Below are 21,351 nucleotides of genomic sequence, written 5' to 3' on the forward strand. Positions count from 1 at the left end.
GCTTACTCTGGGTTATCACATGGTCTCTCTGCGCTCTGAACTCCAGCCCCACATGTCCTTGTGCAATGGGACCAGGATGACCAAATGCCCCATCCACCATGGATTGCTTCAGGAGTCTTACCCACTGTGATGCACTCTCCAGAGAAGCACCACTGAAGAGAGAAAAGAATGGATTAACAGCTTAAGATCATTATGGCAGGAAAACATTATTGTGAATTATTTGTTATTTCAGTCCTGAAGGTTGAAAAATAAAGTGGAAATGTAAATGGAGATGTCACGGGATACACCTTTTTCATGCTAAACAATGGCAGAACTACTCATGGTTCGTCTGCTGCCCTTTTGCAGACAGTGCAGCCTGCAGGCAGGCAGCACGGCTCGCAGTCACCTTGTTTTCTCCACACCGAGTTCCATCTGCTGCTGCATCTAGTTTGGAGCGGCAGGAGCCTTTCACTGAGCACCAGAGTGTTTGGCAAAGGTTCTGGAAAATAAAGAAAACAACAGCAGTCCAAAGCAGAGCTGAACACCCATGGCCAAGATGTTCAAAAGCCTCCCACAGTTCCATACATCCGTTTACAAAACCTTGTAACAGCTCTGTTACCAGAGGCAGATGTTCAGGGTTTTCCAGAAGTTAGGACCACCAAGGGTCTAAATTTAGGTACTCCTCATTAGTGTACAAGGAAGGATTTTAATAAATATAAAATAGTGAATACTTTCTACCGAGTGAATTACATGAACTATGTCAGTTCAAACATTCTCCTCATTGGCTGCACAGCTCCCATCTACATACAGGAAAAATGGCTTTATGAAGTTTGAGCACTACTCTTTATAGCGAAGGTGAACAGAATTAGTATTATTTTTATTTCATGAGTACTAAGGAATACAATGTTCAGTTCTGAATTGCTGTCTGGCTGAAATCAAAGAAGGCTAGAGAAGACAGCCAGGTAAGTAAAAACAATGTCAAATCTCCAAGTACACCAGCTAGGCTAATATAAAAGCCAAAACTGGATGAGGAAAAAGAGATCAAAACAGAGGTCTCTTAAAACAGAACCCAAAGATGATCTAAAAGAAGCAGTCTAGGCTCTCTGCCAGAGAAAAAAGCATACTGAGCTGAGTTGAGTAAGGTCTTTGGTTAGTGAATGCTTAAAAGTTAGGTTACTTGGAAACTAGTACCAGTTTAATGCAGTAGATTGCCAGTAAAGCACATTTCAGCCACTGCTCCACATGCAGTGGTCAACTCCACAGAAGGGACAGAAACTCCTGAGAGTCAACAACGCCAGCAGAGTATGAAACATTACATTTCCTTTGTATAACTTGTCGTCTTCACTCAGAACTCTACAGAGTCAGGACAGATGTTGAGGGCTATTTCCCTCTCAGTTCATATGCACACCAGCTTCTCTTTAGGTTGACACATAGCAGGTGTGCATGCTTAGGAACTCATGAATGAGTAGAGCTCTGCATGGAAGACCACTTCCAAGCTGGAGAAACCAGGGGTGTCAGAAAGGCTGTGCACTCCCAACTGGAACAGCAGAAGCCAACGGCCAGGGGCCCTGGGCCAGGTCTTGGCTGAGGCTGTTTGAACTGCAGAGTCGGCACTGGGAGAGGGAACAGAGCTAGCAGCATCTACCTGTGCAGCAGCCACAGCTGTAAGTGTCACCAGATAAAGGAACCAATAATAAGGATCCCATTAGCAGCTCTCACTGGGATTTTCAGAGCAAGCAGGTTTGGGAGTCAACAGAGAAACCGAACACTTGCAAACACCCAGCTCAATGAGCTAGCAGCAACATTTGACCAAGTGTGAAATGGAGAACTTGGCAGCTAGTTTCTGACCTTCTTCTACTTAAAACGGCTAAACTTGGGCATAGTCTGAGAGAGTTGCCTCTTATTTACTTTCTGCATTGTGTGCTCACCTTGGTTTTCATCTAGAACACCAGAAAGAAAGTTGATAGTGCAGAACATCTCAAAGAACTCCAAATCTCCAGTTGGAATAAAATGTCTGGGGAATTGCATCTTGTTCCATTTAGGTGCTTTTAGGCAATGTATACCAGTCAAAGGTTGTTTTGTAGTTCACAATTTATAGCTCGAGAGTAGTATTACTTAGCAACTCCTCGTGAAGCTGTCACTGTCAGGTTCTTAAGGCAGAGGTATCCAAGTGTTCTGGATATTCACCATTTATTTGAAGTCTTGTATATAGAATTTGTTTTGTACATTCTGGCGTATGAAGTGCACCCCTGCATAGTGCTTCAGATACAAGAGGAAGGCAGAGAAACTGAACGTAGCTTTCCACTGACAGTTACGTTTTTATGAGGTGCACTCATAGATGCCAAAGTCGAGAGCTCACAGGGGAAACTCTTTAGCTTTGTGAGAATACTACCATATTGATCCCCATGTACCAGAGCTTTTTTTCCATCATTAAGCACTGGTTACACTATACTTTTGGAGGTGACAGCCAGAAATTCATTACTCTTCCTCGGACTCACAGCAAGGCAAGAGATTTTTGTCATCAGTAATATAGTACAGACTTTCCAGCCGGTCTACAACATCACAGTCTGCACCTTTAAGAAAGTCGAGTCAAAAAGCTCTGTTTCACTGAAGTCAGTGGAGGTTTTGGAGGTAAAGAGAGAGCAGTAAGACATGGATTCTGAGCTCCTGCAGCTTGTCCTATAGGAAGCTATGGATCTACCAATCACTTGGAAAATTTCTCCTACTTTGTATTTTGCTTTTACTTATCAGAAGGACAGAATTTATGTACTTCACAAGATACTTAGAGGACTTACTACCTAAGAGTTCACGGAACTATCTGAATTATAAACCCCAGTCTTTGCTATGTGTAATCACTGAACCCTAGGGGCATCTTCAGCTAAATGCAGATTCTTCTCTCAAAAAGAATCTGTGGATTGAGTTCAGCCAGACACCAAGTGTTACAGAACAAATTACCCTGGTCAGTGAGCAAGTGTTAAATAAATAGTGGAAAGGCAAAGAACAGTCAAGACCTCTTAGATAAAATGACAATACTGATCACTCAACATGCCTGTATTATCCATGATTTCTCTCCTCACCATTGCAGTTACCTGCAAAGCACAGGCCTTCCACTAAAAGGCAAAATGAGATGATACCAATTAATTTTCTGACATATGTCTAGCTGTAAAATTGGTTAATCAGTAGATGCCGAATGTGAAGGCCTGCTAGGTTCAAACCCAAGAAGAGACAGAATGAACCAATACTACAAAATTACACTTTAATTTTCTACCTGTATCAACAGAGAAATTACCATAGCTGAAGAGAAAGGAACAGCAGGTAATGAAAACAATCTTTCAATATCTGCTTCAGATGCAGTAGTCACAGTTCAGTGTTGGTAATCATGTTATCTATTAAGGCTGAAAATAATAATAAGAAGTAATCTCCTGAATAGAAGGGTAGATGAGGATACTTGCAATTATCTGAATGGAATAAACAGTCAACATCAGCAGCCCCCAATCCACAGCTGTGTACTATGCCTAAAAAATGCTCCAGCACTGCTGATGGCCATAACGCTACTTCTGCCACAGCTTTGTTTAACACAGGGAACAAGCTGGATGCTGTCTGTAATGTTTGCTCCATATTGGCTGCCCAAACCACATAAAAACTTACTGATCACTTAGCCGGACTAGCACTGGAAACCAGTTTCTGGACTGTTCTATGTAGAAAAATGCTGCACGGAGCCAAAAAGCTCTGAACGTACAGTTAAAATATCATACCACTGCACCTTAGCTAATACAACTTGTTACTCTGCAGTTGCTTCTAGCTCTTCTAAAGAGTTGTGCTGCTGTGACTACACTGCTCCCTTGCATCTCCACGGAACACTGTTTTGCTGTGTGGTAAGACAAACCCCAGGGTACTTCGCAAATTATGTATTTCCACATAAAAATCTCATGTTCGATGGGAAAGTTACATGGACTGATACTACCTCTAATTTGTTAGACTATCTCAAGACTGTGAAAAATCAGGACATATGGGAAGACAGCACAACCATTTCTTCAGAAAACTCTTCCTGGAACTGAAGATTTATTTCCAGAATCACAGAATGGTAGAGGTTAGAAGGGACCTCTAGAGATTGTCTAGTCCAACCTCCCTGCTAAAGCAGATTCTCCTAAAGCAGGTTGTGCAGGAACACATCCAGGCAGGTTCTCTAGAGACACCACAGTCTCTCTGGTCAGCCTGTTCCAGGGCTCCTTCACCCTCACAGGAAAGTTTTTCCTCATGTTTAGGTGGAACTTCCTGTATTTTAGTTTGTGCCTGTTGCCACTTTTCCTGTCACTGGGTACTACTAAAAAGAGTCTGGCCCCATCCTCTTGACACACACCCTTCAGATATTTATAAAAATTGGCAAGATCCCCTCTCAGCCTTCTCTTCTCCAGGCTAACCAGCCCAAAGACTCTCAGCCTTTCCTCGTAAGAGAGATACTCCAGTCCCCTTATCATCTTTGCAGCCCTCCATTGGACTCTATCCAGGAGTCTCCCATTGCTCTTGACCCAGGGAGATGCGAAGTGGACTTTGACCTCCAGATGTGGCCTCACTAGGGCAGGGTAGAGGGGGACGACTTGCTGGTCACACTCTTCTTAACGTACCCTGACAGAGTAATTTGGTCAGTTGAAAACTGCAGGGCTGAAGCATCTTGATTTTTCAAATGGGGTTTAAGCTGCATTGATGGCTTACCTAAGATTGGTATGACAGGTTTAAAACCAACATGACTTCACTGCTGAAAGACAGGCATTTAGCAACAGATAGGGGGGCGAGATCAAATAAAAGTCTTCCAAAACATAAGGCTAACAGTACAACAGCTCACTTCCAGAATCTATGGGGTGGAACTAAAACAGTGTTAGGTAATGCCTGCATTTCACATGTAGCCTATGAACCTCTGAGCATACTGCATTTGTAGTTCTCAATTGAGGTTCACTGTTTTCACTTGCACATCATTCAAGAAGCTAAATTTCTTATCATGAGAAGGAAGAAAGACATCCTGCACTTACATCCACATCTTCACAGAAAGTAGCATTGGAACCATACTGAAGCTGGCACTGGTGATGGACATCATAAATGACTCCAGGAGCAATGACTGGGGACTTTAAAACTTCTTTTTGAGGGATATCATCCAGACAGAATCCCCACCCACGGCTAAAAAAGAAAACCTGCATATTAAAAAAAAGCCTGCAGCCATACTTTTTTGACACTCCTAGACGGACTTTCAACATCTAATTCTTAATGGTAAGTTTTTTATACAGCCTTTGGAAATAGTACTTCCAGATTCCAGCTGAGGTATGCTGAAGTGCTGCTAACAAACAGCAGGCCAGATAGTTAGGGAGAGTTACAAAGGCAAAATACAGCTTGTCAAATTTGAAATATTATGAGGACTTTTGGCTTACAGAGTGGCTTCAAAGCACATCACAGCCACTGCTTAAAGTTGTACCATATTGCTACTCTTAAAAAGAACATAACAAATTTGAAACAGTCACTGAAGTCAAGCACATATCATTGTGACCAAAAGCAAAATTTATGATGTTCCATCAGTCCTAGATGGAAAGGCTTCTTTACTGCTTATAACTTCAAAAAGCTGCACGTTGCAGCAAACCTGAGCCAAGATGATGAGTCCTCTAATACTAAGTGAGCAATAAGCTTGTGGCATGCCCTCCATGGGATTTAACTCAAGCACACTACAAAAAGCTACATCTACATATAATAATACAAGATTTACTTTAAACTCCACATAAAGATCTCATACCGAGTTGCACTCATTGCAGGGAAATGCTACAATCTGATCACTCACTCTAGGAAACGTGTGATGTATTCCTTGCTGCACTGTGACCAGGTGAGTGGAGTGGGATCATACTGCAACTGTCGAGACATAATATACGGGCGCTTTCCCACAGGCTCACAGTCATTCTCTTTTCCATCGTGCTGGATACCAAAACTAGGGATAAAAAACAACATCTAATAATTCCAGCTGGTTGGTTGTACCACAACATCTATCTACGGATTTCACACCGTGCTTAAGAAGATGCCAAGGTTGCTTCTTCCCCTAGTGGGCTGTAGACCCCTTTTGCTACAAAAAAAAAAAAACAAACAAAAAAACAAAACCAACATACAGAAGATCTAATCCAAAGCCTACAAAAATATCTATGCTCCAACAGTCTTTCAGCCATCTCTGTTACGTACAGCAATATTGTCTGGCACAAAATACAGAACACCCTGTCAGAGACTATATTCAGGGATATTTTTAAAGAAGTCGAAATGCTACTGCACAGTCAGGCTGGGAGTCACAGTTTAAACCTCAGTTTTGTTAAAGCTGCTAAAACAAAGAGCTTACTAGCTCTTGGATCCCAGTTATTTCAGACTTGTACCACTTAAATGAGATCAGGATTTGTAACACAGTCTTACACTGTTTTATAATCACATTTCTATTGCTTGTTTACTTTTAAATCTCTTCTGAGACAGAGGTATTGTTTTCCAAATTACTAAGCATTCAGTAAATTAGCCTCCTACATGCAGTCCTTCTGCATATTTAGCTATCTCAAAATGTGCCTTACAAACAGATCTCCACAACAGGTCTTCCCAACATGGTTCTCTCCAACTTCTTTATTAAGAGATTTCTTTATTCAGCAACTTGTCATAAACATTAAAATCTTTGTGTAGGATTCAGATGATTAAATATACATGCCTCCACATCACTTCATGGTGAAGAAGTTTATCTCAAATAATACCACACAAGGATACTGATATAGGAAGATGTTAATGCCTGCACCTCTAACATCTGAAGGTGTGTAAACCCCTGTGTGAAAGAGTAGTTAAAACTGACTCCTGTGATTCAGTCACAGATCAAAGTTGAGTTCCAGCTACTTAAGATTTTTATTTCTGGAAAACATAATTGTACCATGACTCAAATGTTCCAAAAGCAGGGCATGATTTCAGTCTGAATCAACTTCAGTAATGGGTCTGAGGTATAAAAGCAAGTATGTCCCCTTATTGACAGGCTTTTTTCCATGAACGGGGCTTGCTGACACAGGGGACAGTGAATGTCCAGAGAGACAGTATAGGAGAGAGTTGGCATTTGGCATCCATCTAAGAAATGGATGCATGACTTTCTTCTTTTTTTTTTTTTTTTTAATCTTACAGAGTTTTATTCTCCATATTTGAACTTTTTAACATATATACTTTAACCTGGCCTGAGGGAAGGATGGTTTCATGTTAACAACAAACCCTACAGTATTTAATATTCCTTGTGGAGAAAATTTTTACAGGCAAGGCCCTGCACCACTCCTGCAAAGGCAAGTATAGCAGTACTCTGTCTCACAGCACGCACAGGACAACAAGTTACCAGCCACCCAGCCTAGACCAGGAGAAAGTCACACACAGCCCTATGGGGAAGAAGTGTCTTCTGATAACTAGTGTTAATAAAAAAAAATCCTTATCGGCAGGGGATTGTGGGAAACAAGTAATTAAATGGAAAGCACCCAGACCTAATTGTCATGGTTTCAGCATTATTTACTTATATTATTTCCTTTATTCAACTGAGAGGTTGAGTAGAGAAAGGCAAATCAATGGGTGACAAGAACAATACTTGTTCTTGTCACCTTTGTATCCGATTATTATTATTATATCCCATCAGGAGGTACAGACTTCATCTTGACTGGTGGTTGGGTGCATAATGAAAGTAATGTGACTGTAGATACAGCAGTGAACATGTCACTTGGCCAAGCAACATGGTCCAGCTGACAAGAGCAGGCATTACAGCCAAACCGCAGTATCCATGAGACAGGACTTTACCCCAGGGAAAACAGCTCAGCATCAAAACAGATTAAAAAATACAGATTTTTGGCAAGTGAGTTTAGTAAATGAACAAACCAGAAAAAACACCCTTAAATATTGAGAAATCTAGTTTCAAGCAAAAATACCCAATCAAAAAAAAAAAAGTTTAGGTGTGTCCAAACTAAATGATCAGGAACTTTAGTTGACTTGACCAAAGTGTATTGACAATAGCAACATTAATACACAGAAGGTGTCAGTTATTTAGAAATGCTCAAAAGTTACTTTATTTGTTCATCAAAAAGGATAACAATGATTTGATCTTTCTCTGAACATTGTCTGAAAAATGGTTTCTAGCTTATCTGCATTATTGAAATACCTCGCTATACTGAAACATGTATTTTATGTAAATGACATGGATAGATCTGGAGATCTTCTAAAGTAATACTAAATCAGTATACATTTGAAAAAAATCAGCGTGACTAAGTGATACTTCTTTGTAGCTTAATTATTTCATTCTGATGTACTGCCCTAGTAGACTATTAGAAGGGGCAGACTGAATAGTTGTGAATAGAAACAAAGGTCAAAGGCTTAAGAATCAATCCTTTCTTTACAAGTAACAACCACAGGTTTGATTTTAATAATAGACATTAACTCATTCTTTTTTTTTTTGTTTCTGTCTGGCAATCTGAGTACTAACATAAAAATAATAAATTAAGCTCAGCTAGGTCCCTCCTTTGCTTTCAACTATACCTGTGTCCAAGTTCGTGAGCAATAGTGAAAGCCAATGGAAGGCCAGAATCTTCATTGATGTTGCAGCTTCTGTGAGGCTGACACATGCCTGACAGATGAGACAAACCTAAGGTTTCACAGGGACGATTCATGCCAGCACAAATGTCCTTTCTAGAATCACAAAAGAGACATGCCATTAAAAGAGCCTAGCAGCATTTGTAGAGTGTCACTTACACTGGGTGGTAAGTCTCCGTCCTATGACATATCAGTGCTGATTTACTTTTTAAGGGAGGCATAGTATTAACGTTTTACAAACATGTCTGCAACAACAACATACATTTTTTTTCTGTTACTATCACATTTTAAGCTAGAATTTGTAACCAATATTTAAGTTGCTGTAGTGCTTAAACATGTATGTTTATTGCCGATTCACACAAGGAAATTTTTTAAAACCTCCACCTCTTGAGAAGTTTATTAAACTTGCCATCACCCACCTTCATTCAAGTGAACTGTCTGAAGCCTGTTTATTTGGAGAGGCAAACCATGCATCATTGTGAGACCTCTTTTTCTCGTTCTTATTTTAGGATTTGTTGACTCTTACTTACTGCACTGAGGTTTTTTTTTGTGTGTGTGGTTTTGTTTTTTCTTTTCCTGACAGACTTTAACTCAGGACTATTATTTTTTAGACCTTAGACACAATCTGTTCTCTCAGCTGTGTATAGACTGGAGACATTTTTACAAACCTGTAGAAGTTCTACTTCATGCCATGCCACAAGCTCCCTGTGTAACTTGAGACATTACCTTCAGGTTTCCATGCCTCCCTTGTTCACACATAAAAAAAAAAAATTTCTCCTTAAATACAGAGATAATATTTTAAAATCACACATTTTCAAGCTTAAAAATAAATGGCACTGTGTTTGCAAAATACTCTTCCATTCTGAGCTGCAGCTGTATATTATTTCAGGAGTGTCACTATCGAGTTGTTCATCTACGTGCTACACTGTTTTGGTATATTGCCTCAAAGAACAGAGAAGTCATGGAACACAAAATAAGACAGGACCAAGTGGGGAAAATGACCCATGTTCTGCAAATTGCTAACCTCTCAGGACACAGAGATCTCAATTTCCTGACTAAGGCGCATCTCTAATAATAAACACTCACATGAATACATAAAGTATGACATTGAAAACAAATGAAAAAAAATCCTTTTGAAAGGTACAGCAGGTCTAACCACATTTTTATAATATAGCTCATATTCTCTGTCTGTAAGAACGTCAGACACACTCATACCAAGTTATTTTCCCATTAACACTATGTTTCAGAAACAGCAGGTCTTCATCAGACTACTTTATTGGGCTCTATGCAGGGTGACCTAAATGATGGCACGAAAAAACACGCTCACCAAAACCCTGCAGCTAAACAATAGTCAGTCACAGCTACTAAACTGCTGTCATACCTGGTTAGAAGGACAGCCACATCATGGTGCGTAGGGTTGACGTCACTCTTGGGATTGACACTCTTCTGCCATTTGCAGAAGCTGGCTAATGTCTTGTCAGCATGGTGAACTATCTTCAAGCCTTGCTAATGGGAAATGAAGGAAAATATTATTGTCAAGACCACACTGCATCGCATAAACATGTCAGTGATGTTAGCTGTAAAGCTGGGTGATCTTTGAAATGCAATTGATGATGATTTTGCCTAAACCTAGAGCCATTATTAGGAGCAGTGACATCTATTTATCTAGCATATTAAGTTAAAATGCTGACATTTTTGTAATTGGTGCAGCTAAAGGAAAAATTCAATGCAGAAATTTACGTATTTTTTTGGTATGTGAGTTTCATAAGATCCAACAGTGAACTGAAAATTTCAAATAAGTATTTTATACTCTCTTGAAATTTTTTATTTATATTTGTCTAATTAGTGTGGGACTTCATGATCAAATTTGTCACTCAATGTTATGTGAACAACGTCATGCTCAGGGAACAATTATGCTTCTAAGTGTATTTCTTTCACAATATTTTTCAATTCCAAAGAGAAACAATGTAGTTATAGATGTTTCTTCCTCATCTTCTTATTAAATAGTATCCATGAAAGTTACTGAAATTCCTTCTGAAATATGAAGTATGCAAAATAATGCCATTCAAAAATGTATTTTCTCATTTCTGGTCTTTGGCATTCACTGTATCACGTCCTAGTTTATTTAAGTAGTTATTTATATAAGGCATCTAAATATGATTACTACCAGATAGTAATTTCTGGGTAACTTAAAACCAAATTTTGAAAGATACCCAACACTGCTGCTTCCAACATTGTCATGCTCAACTGAACAGGAATGAAAACAGCCACATAAATTTAGCCAGTAAATTTAATTGGAGGTCACCATGCACATCATGTCCTAATTGTCATGTTAAGAGAACTATAGGTTTTGGCCCACATATTTTGTACAGACTCTAACCTATTATGTATTTCAGAAGACATAGCCTGGCCCCATGGCTTCATCCACTGATTCCTATGGCATTGGGACCATCAGCCTTGTGGTCATAAACAATAAGCCACCAAGAAAATTCCCTTAATGTGTTCCTGCAGTCAGTCACCTATGTCATGCAGAGTGCTTTAAAAGTAACTACAAAAGTACAACAATCAACATCTATTTAAGCATGTAGCAACATATTTGTGGATGAAAGACAGTGGAAACTACGAATATATAGCTAGTTTACAGCAATCAGCATCTAATTAGTCCTCTTTTTTGTTCTTTTTGGAAGAGATCTAAACAGAAAAAACTTGTGTCTGAGCTGCACAATAGCACACTTACTTCTTCAGAGACCTGCAAATACCCTCTTTTCTCTATTCAAATTAACACTTTTAAATACATTTCAGGTAATGCTAGGTAAGTAGACTCTGCGTGATGACAAACATATTAATTTCTGTTTGCCATCTAGTCTTCCTTGGCCTCCCAAATTCTTTTAACACAGGGGAGATTCCATTTCTGCATTTCTGATTGTCTGTTTAAACTATATTTTCTTTGGCCACTTTATGCAGAAATAACTGAAGTCACCATCCAAATACTTTGGTATCCCAGGTAGCATTTATTATAAAACCAGACATGCCAAAGATCAATAGAAGAGCAAAATTAACACATTATTTTAAGCAAATAAACCCTCTTCTCCATAACCATGGCTCAATGCATTGAACTTGGGAGTTTTATAAGTGACGTTTTGAGGAAAATAAAAACTTTACCTCCTCCTCCTCAAAGAGGATGAGCCGGACCAGCACAACGTGAATTGCATTGCCAATGCTCGGATCATGGAACAACCCTGTGACCTGTGTCAGGAGGTATGAGATTAACTGATTCCTCTATAGCAGAACAGGACTTTAGAGAGAAAATAAGACATTCACTTCAAGCACACTGCTCATCTCAGGGTAGGGGGTGTTTGGTATTTTAAATCCTTAATGCAATTCACTGAAAATGTACTGAAATACTACAACCGTTAGAACTACTGCAAAGGGCAGCTCTACCAAAGAAGTGATGATACAGGTTTTGGCAAAACCACATACAAGATTATTTTATCCCCCCTTGCCTTTCAAGAATCATAGAAACATTCCAGTTGGAAGAGACTTTCAAGATCATCAAGTTCAACGCTTAACCCAGCACTGCCAAGTCACCACTAAACCAGGTCCCTAAGTGCCACATTTACATGTCTTTTAAATACCTCCAGGGTTGATGACTCCACCACTTTCCTGGGCAGCCTGTTCCAATGCTTGACAACCCTTTCAGTGAAGAAATGTTTCCTAATATCCAGCCTAAACCTCTTCCCAGCGCAACTTGAGCCTGTTTCCTCTTGTCTTATCGCTTGTTTTTTGGGAGAACACACTGGCAGCCACCTTGCCACAACCTCCTTTCAAGTAACTGTAGAGGCCAATAAGGTGTTGTCCCAGACTCCTTTTCTCCAGGCTAAAAACTCCAGTTCCTTCAGCCACTCCTCATAAGACCTGTGCTCTAGACCCTTCCCCTGCTCTTCTTTTGGACACACTCCAGCACCTCAATGTCCTTCTTGCAGTGAGATGCCCAAAACTGAACAGTATTTGAGATGTGGCCTCACCCGTGCCAAGTACAGGGGCAGAATCACTTCTCTAGTCCTGCTGGCCACACTATTTCTGATACAAACCAGGATGCCATTTGCCTTCTTGGCCACCTGGGCACACTGCTGGCTCATGTTCAGCTGGCTGTCAATCAACACTTCCACATCCTTTCCCTCTGGGCAGCTTTCCAGCCAACATCTACAGCCTTTCCCTCATCCAAAAAGCAGGTCACCTTGTCACAGAAGGAGAGTATGCTAGCAAAGGAGGACCTGCCTTTCATGAACCCATGCTGACTGGGCCTTATTGCCTGCTTGTCCTGTATGTGCCGTGTAATGGCACTCAGAATGCTGTGCTCCATAACCTTCCCTGGCACTGAGGTCAGACTGACAGCCCTACAGTTCCCTGGATCCCCCCTCTGGTCCTTCCTGTAGATGGATGTCACATTCACTAACCTCCAGCCAGCTGAACATCCCTGGTCAGCCAGGCCTCCTGATAAATGACAGAAAGTGACTTGATGAGCACTTCCATCAGCTCCCTCAGTACCCTTGGGTGGATCCCATCCAACCCCACAGACTTGTGTGTATCTAACCGGTGTAAAAAGTCACTGACCATTTCTTTTCTAATTTTCTCCCTGCATAGTCTCACTACAACTTTGCAGTCCTCATGAGTGGCCTGTCCCTTCTTCCATAGTCCAAAGACTCCTTTGTTCATGAGTTCCAGCCACGGCTCTCAGTTCAGCCATGCGGACCTTCTTCCCCACCAGCTCATCTTACAGCACAGTGGGACAGCCTGCTCACGTGCCTTAAAGATTTCCCTCTAGAAGAACATTAAGCCTTCCTGGACTCCTTTGCCCTTCAAGACTGCATCCCAATGGACCCTTGCCAATCAGTTCCCTGAACAAGTAAAAGTCTGCCTTTGTGAAGTCCAAGGTGGTAGTCCTACTGATCCCCCTCCTTACTTATCCAAGAATCAAAAACTCCTATCACTTCACAAGCACTATGTCCAAGGTAGCCTCCAACCTTCACATCACCCAGAAGCCCTTCTCTGTTCATGAACAACAGGTCTAGCAGGGAACCTTCCCTAGTTGGCTCCCTCACCAGCTGAGTCAGGAAGGTATCTTCCACAAACTCCAGGACTGCTTCCTCTCTGCTGGGTTGTATTTCCAGCAGACATCTGATAAGTTGAAGTCCCTCACAAGAAGAAGTGGTAGTGATTACAAGACTTCTCCTGGCTGCTTATGGAATATTTTGCCTGCCTCTTCTTCCTGTTTGGGTGGCTTGTAACAGACTCCCACCATGGTATCTGATAGCCTATGCCCTGATTCTTACCCATAGACACTCAACTCTACCATAACCATCATGATGTCCAAGACAGTCAAAACACCTTCTAACATATAGGTTCATTCCACTGCCTCTCCTTCCCAGCCTGTCCCTTCTGAAGAGTTTATAGCCATGCAGTACAACACTCAAGTTGTGTGAACCATCCCACTGTATTCCCACAATAGCAACCAAGTCATTGTTTTCTTGCTGCACAACTGCTTCCAGCTCCTCCTGCTTGTTGTCTGTGCTGTGTACACTGGTGTAGATGCTCTTCAGTTGGGCTACTGACCCCATCACCTTTCTTGTGGGAGAAGGCCTAATTCCTACATGACCATTCCCAGGTGCTACCATGATTTCTAGCCCATCAATATCCCTTGTGTCTTCACTGTTGCATGACACTCTGTCTCTGCCTCCACTGGGATAGCAGACCTAGGGACCTCATTAGCACACCTTCCCACAAACACTGATGTGCCACCACCAAGGCTTATCTCTAGCAAACTTGGTTTTATCCCCCCAGCCCCCTCCAAGAACTTCAGTGTTCTTAAAAAAAACTACCAGAAAAGAACACAACATCTAGAGTCCCACTGACAGAGAGGCGTTCTAAGCATGCAAAAAACACAGCATACCAAATTGTCCTGTTTTGATTTGATACGAATCAGCTTCTCTCACAATAAAGCAAAAATTAGTCAGTATTAGGTAAAGAAAAATCAGTTAAACGATGGATACCCTTCTGTTTTCACTGCACAGAAACGATGATAAAAACAAAAGCAAAAATAATGAATCCATTAAAAAAAAATTCCAGACAAAAGAAAAGCAAGAACTGAACTCAGAAAAATTTGACCCAAACAGAATGTCATAAACATCATCACAACATTCAATTAGGCAGGAGGAAAGGGAACAGGGACAGAATACAGTCATAACCCATCGATATGTGAGCTATTCTATATATCACAAGAAATATGCATGAACAAAATGGATTGCATTTGGGTCAAAACTGTTCTAGAGAAAACTATTAAAGGACAAATTACGGAAATGAAGTGGAAATTGTGTTTACAAAGGCCTCATTTCGATATAGGTCTTTTTCAAGGTATTAGACTGAAAATTGAATCATTGTGAGCAACGCTTACATCTCAGACTGCAGAGAAAATACTAAGACTTGTTTGTTCCTGTATCTGATCATGACAGGGTTTTTTTCCACGTATTTTCCCTGTGTTGACAAAACCTCACATGCTCAAAACAGCTTTGTGTTTAATCATGCTCACTGCCTCAACAGCTAGTCAAATTACCCAGGACACAGGCAGGAACATACTGTATAAACATAAGAGATAGATTTGTTACCATGGCTAGAACTACACTGTGATTAATTTCACATATATTATACACATACCATGATAACAACACAGAAGACATCCTCAATGGACTCCCTACGATCAATATCTACTATGATACAGATAATATCATATCTCATGAAACACTATTACTTTTCCCAGATCAACTTGCCACACAGGAAAACACTGGAAGTTAATTTTCTTTTTTTTTGTTCCCCCAACATGGACTTTGTATTATGTGCTGGACACTTAATGAGAAAAAACAGTTGTGCTGGTTTTAATTGCAAAAGAGTTAACTTTCTGCATAACAGCTCATACAGTGCTGTTTCAATTTGCGACCAAAAGAGTAATACACTGGCATTTTAGTTCTTACTAAGTTACTACCATTTCCAGTGGGTTCCTGTGTGCCTTTCTCATTTACAGACATGGAAAAGAATCCACATGCTTAAAACTGTAGAATTTTTCTGTTGCTATAGCTACCTACCTGAAATCACCAATGAGTAACAGGTTCCAGAGGAGACAGGGAATTTCAGTGGAAATAAAATTATTGCTAGCATTTCTACCTATGAAATTTCTTTCACTTAAAATCCAGAGAAAAATTATGCTTATGCAAAATATAAGGTAAAAAATGCTTTGTAATACAGAGATTCCATTAATATATAAGAATGATATTAACATTTCTTTCAATGAACAATGCTACTTGTTTTGAGGTAATCAGTAATATAATCAAGTTAAAATTTGCTTCATTCACCTACCTAAATAAAGGAAATGTTATACATACCATATTCATTATAGTGAGGATATATGACTCCACATGGTCACTTCCATGATATTCAACCATCTTACTGTCTGCAACCACAAGTGTCTCCACCCATCGCTCCTTGCTGACAGAGCGCCGAGAAACCTTCCTGACACTCATATGATTTTGTTCCCATCTCTCCCTCCAATGCTGCTGCTCTTTGAAAAAGCTGAGGGTATCTGGAACAGCAAGAAGCAACATTGACTTGAAGGTATTTTTTCAACCTTGAAGTGTATGGCTGTAATGGTGACAGATAGAATGGCAGCATTGCAGAATCACAGGATGATTGCAAGGGATTGCTGGCTGTCACCTACCTGATGAACCACAGGGCCAACTCCAAAGTGGCAACAGCCTGCTAAGGGCCCCGCCCAGTAAAGTTCTGAACAGCCCCCTTAGATGGTTAAAACATGCATCCAAATGACCTCTACTCAAATGCCAGGGATTAAGGTGCAAGACAGAGCCAAGATGAATTGGAGACACTATGTTCAAGGAATTTCTCCTCAGTGTTTTGGCTCTAAACCCTGTAATGACACCAGTTCATAGTTTAAGATAAGGAATATGCCTCCTCCACAGGCAGCTCTTATTCTCAGCAGTATGGTGCGTTAAGGCCAGTCCTGTGGCACATCCATGGATGGTTTGTTCTGCGTGTGGAAAATATCCTCAAGGAGTGGGGACACTTGACCAGCAGGTGCCATCTAAATACGAGCCATGCAGACAGCTGCAGGCTCCTGTCATGTCTGACTGACTAGCAAGACACTTTACACTCTCCACTATAATTCTGGGGTCTGCATATCTAAAGCCTTTCAGGAAGAAGTCTTTGCTCTGTAGAGTTGCTAGCAACCTCGCACTACACTCACTGGGCCTAGTTGCTCTCCATTCATTCTCGTTTTGAACAAAAGCTGACTGCATTGCCAGGGAAATATTAGGGATGTAAATACCCTTAGGCCTGAAAAAGTGAGAGATGCCAGTTTGACAGCAACTGGTGGCACTTTTTCCAACCTAGATGCCAGAGAAACACTTCTACAGTGTTGGGATTCCCTGAACCCTAGGAATGATCAGGAACACTATTGACAATTACAGATACTGCAGCAGTCTTCTGTCATCTCACTCATGAAAGAGGATGTCCTTATTCCAGACAGCCACATCTGCAGGCCAGAAAGATAGCTCCTGTCTCAGAGTGCTTACAGCCTGTCCAGCATTATCCCCACTACTGTGTGGCAGGAGACAGTTATCCACCATTACCTTCACTTTCCAGCACTGCCAAGTGTTGAAGAACAGGTATTTAGACCTCCATTCCCTTGAAGTACGCATGACCTCGCAGCTAGGTCCTGAATCTTGTGCTCACATCAGCAGAAGATCTGTTACACCTTTGTACTGAAGGCATTGTTTGCCCCTTGTTTGAATGCACTGTTTCACCCAAGTGCAGCCAGAATATATCAAGGCATCTTGCGTGTCTACAAAATATGGCACCATTGGACTACTCATTATGTGTATAATAGATCTCTCAGTGTAAAATGGTATCTTGGTTTACAGTATATTTGCAAAAGAAGATGCACAGGTTTTTAGAAATGAGTTCTCTGAGGTCAGGCTGAAAGATGCATAGAGAAGGAAATGCTAGTACTTGGTAACACATTATGTATAAAACTGAAATACGCCACATTAATAATCAAAACTACAGCAGCCACCTCATACATTTAGAACTGAGCCACAGTGCACAAGAGTGCAGTACACAGCAGCTCCATCAGCTGACACACGCTGGGACCAGTTAGCACTGTGCTGCAGTACCAGTTCAGGATTTCAGCCAGCACCAGGCACAGACACATACAAACCTACCCCAGCCGTGTTTGTCCTACTAGATGCAAACCTGTACTCCCTGGACCACCTTTATAAAGGATACTCTACAAAGCTACATTAATATACTACGCATAATGTCATGTAATCTGTATCACAGATGTAAAATAAAATTAAATGTTAAAAAAATAGTAACAAGTAGAATTTGCATGAACTGTGATCTGCATTTTAGAAGATGCTGAAAGTACTTATGAAGCACAAAAAAAAGGTAATTTTTTTTACCTGCCTGGCAAGCATAAAAAAATAACTGAATGTAAAAGAAGTTTTAATAAATGTAAATATTTCCAGTAAACATAGGTAATTATTACAGTCCATACACTGTCACAATAAAGAGCTCAGGAATATAAATTTCTTTTGTGATTACCAACAAAAATCACTTGTCAATGTCATCCTGTGCACCCACACAAATAGACTCTGTCCTGTAGATAAGTTGGATAGTAAAAAAAATTAGTCAACAAAGAAAGTTGCTTTCTCACCACACCAAGAGACTCAAAGAAAGTCACACATTATATCTAAATTTTGAAGAATGAGGTGCCTGGAAAAAATAGCTTTTTGTCTACATGTAAGAATATAATTTGCAAGTAAAGACAAAGAAAAGAAAGTAGATTATTTATTTGTTTTTGTTTGGGGTTTTTTCTTTTAAGATAAGAGAAATGGACTATCACTGCTATAACCTCTACCCTAATCTCACTGACCCAGGCTGTCTCCTTCAATAGTTATTCTGTTACTGTAATAGTCATCTCTATAAGGAGCTATTTTTGAGTTTCATTGTTCAGTCTCTCTTGTACAATTGCATTGTTTCCAGCATTTTTAATTCTAGGAAGTACAGTTCTTAGTATGTACAATTTTAAGGGGTTTGTGGTCAGAAAAACCTTTGCCACAGGTATCTGAATAAAACATTCTGTTCAGACTGCTGTGATTTGTTCATGGTCAAATAAGACATCATGCCAGCTGTCAGGCTTTGTACTGACATCTAGCAAAGAGGGTTTTTTTTTTTGGTCTGGACAAGCAATAGCACTGGAGGTAAAGATGTTCAAGGGTATATAGACTGCAAAAGTGAACAACCCTCACAGAAAAGTTTGGAGTCCTGGTTAAGCATAAGGCTATGTACCACAGGAAAATCTCAGAAGATGTTTTGATTTGTGAAAATTAAGACCAGGTAGCAAGTGGATTCTACAGACAAAACTTTCTCCTCAATGACCAATCCTCTCCAGTGCAGTCCATCTAAGGACCGGATCCCTACAGTGTTAAGTCTCTTGGCAGCTTTGTTAGTTAGATAAAGCAGAGATTAAACCCCAGAAAGTATACCCCAGACAGTCTAAGACTAACTAAAAAGAAAGTTGGTAAGAAAACCAAATGGCATGAAATTCTAAGCTAACAAATGGCATGAAATTCAAGCAGTAATATTTAGAAGTTTCTCTCTGTTGTGGTAGGTAATTTTGCAGATGGGAAGCTTTTATTAGAAAACCCGATTTGAGTCACAATGTTCCATAAGTCATATGGGGTATCACTGCATAATCAGGAGAAATGGTGTAGACTACAACATTTTGTCAACTTCGAGTTAGAAAAGGCTGATGAATTTCAGAAAAGGGGTTGATTTTTAAAATCAAAATTCAAATAGTTTTAAGTGAAAAATAAAAATGTTCCCTGAAACCATTCTACTTGATTAATTCAACAACGTACAAGACCTCTAACTCTCAGCTATGAGGAAAGACTTTAAGTTAACTGTAAGTCTCAACCATATACAAAAAAACAGTATTGTACAAAATTCTCCAGTACAGGTTAAAGCTGCATGGCTTTTGTGCAGGAAAGAAAAGTTATATTCTCTCCATTAGCAAATACTTTTCAGTTTGCATTAGGTGACAACAGAACCACATTGTAATTTGCCAATCCCTATGAAGACACATCTTTCTAAGCTTTAAGAATTAGTATCAATAGTCTCACTGTAAAAAACATTCATGTTCCTCTTCACTTTGAACAATTCATCCACTCAAAATGTTGCTTGATTACAGGTTTTTTGTTGATTTCTGGTTTTTTTTCCCCCCTTCAAGCTCCATTAAAGAACAGATATGATTCCTCACTTAAAGGCATTATGTGAGAATTCTGTATTAGAGGCTTTTCTTCCACCTTCGTTTCCTGCAGGTGTGGCTCAGTGGAGAGTAATGCATAAAGTATAACACAAAGGGACTTTAAGCTGCTAACTGTACATAGGCACCTTTCAACACCTTTGGAGACACACAGGGCTTTGAGGAAGCAAGGTGAAAATGTCTGGAAACTCACAGAAGAGAAGAATGCAGCCTGCAACTGAAGGCTGTCAGACAAAACACAGTACTAGTGATTTATGTCTTCACTTTCTACCCTTAACCTCCTTTCTCTTTGTGCAAGAGCTGTTTCATTTTTACCACTCCATATTATTCACAGTCAAAATGCTACATCTCCAGAAAGGAGATATTAACAATGCTAGGTGTGATAGATCAATAAATCCCACACTGTTCCAAACTTGCTACATTATGATTCTTCCTACAATCATTACTTACTCATTGTTCTTAAGATGTGCCTTTAGTTTATGTATTAACAAAAAGACTACAGTTTTGTGGTGAGTTCTTCAAAAGGTTTATAAACTCTATAGAACAGAGTCATTGTGCAAGGGGAGATGAATAAACATATGAAATCATCATTGTTAACATTAACCTAGCACTAAAAAGTATACTAAGTCCAACCAGAGACTAAATAAAGGAAAGGTTGAGGAGTGACTCAGTTAGTAAGAATTAAAAGGACTGTAAAGCAGAAGAAAACAACACAGTTTTCTGAAAAGTTATTATTATCTGCTAAGCTTTGGGTTGGACCTAATAAAGGACTTGGGGTTTCCCAGGACAGTGCTCTAGCCACTACACTTCCAGATAAGGAAGGTGGGACTTTCTCCTCTCTACTCATGAAGGAGAACAACTCTAATAGCTGATTTACTGTAAAAATTTACTAATTATTTACAAAACTCAAATACAGTAGGTGATTCCCTTCTGCTATTCTATCTCTGCTGAAATAAATAAAGTAGCTATCTAGAAAAGCTCAGTGAAAACAAATGCACTAGAAATTTTTTATCCACAGAATCTTCTTATGTGTATAATCACGGTTACCAATATCCATAAGAAAACTAAGTCTGGATGCTGACAATGCAACAGTAATGTCTCACATGCTATATGGAAAAACTTTTGTGAAACAAGGAAGAATGGATGTGAACTTAAAACAGAACAGGGAATCAAACCAGCTCTTTTTATAAGCATTTCTGAAATGGGCTAACCTAAGTCACACAAATGCTTTCTGAGTGTGAAGCAGTGTTCACACAGGAAACTATTACAGCTATTTAACCACATACGTCCCCATGTTGACAACCCTGAAGTCCCAACAAAAATAAGCTCAGAGAAAGAAAGCTTACAACTTTTGCAAGCTTTGTTTAGCTTTAACATTC

General features: G+C 39.9%; 1 protein-coding gene across 1 annotated transcript in view; it reads right to left on the reverse strand.

The window, feature by feature from the left end:
- LOC103777607 (A disintegrin and metalloproteinase with thrombospondin motifs 12-like) overlaps positions 1 to 16,213 on the reverse strand; it is a gene marked incomplete at both ends in the record, with an annotated part of 56,654 nt that extends 40,441 nt beyond the window's left edge. The window contains 8 exon segments of the mRNA XM_008945166.1: positions 7 to 152; positions 386 to 478; positions 5,007 to 5,151; positions 5,801 to 5,944; positions 8,530 to 8,679; positions 9,965 to 10,089; positions 11,746 to 11,829; positions 16,017 to 16,213. Coding sequence (XP_008943414.1) covers positions 7 to 152; positions 386 to 478; positions 5,007 to 5,151; positions 5,801 to 5,944; positions 8,530 to 8,679; positions 9,965 to 10,089; positions 11,746 to 11,829; positions 16,017 to 16,213 — 1,084 coding nt within the window.
- Positions 16,214 to 21,351: the final 5,138 nt, after the last annotated feature.

Source organism: Merops nubicus, unplaced genomic scaffold (genome assembly GCF_000691845.1).
Source record: "Merops nubicus isolate BGI_N331 unplaced genomic scaffold, ASM69184v1 scaffold12678, whole genome shotgun sequence".
In the NCBI taxonomy this organism is placed as follows: Eukaryota; Metazoa; Chordata; class Aves; order Coraciiformes; family Meropidae; genus Merops; species Merops nubicus.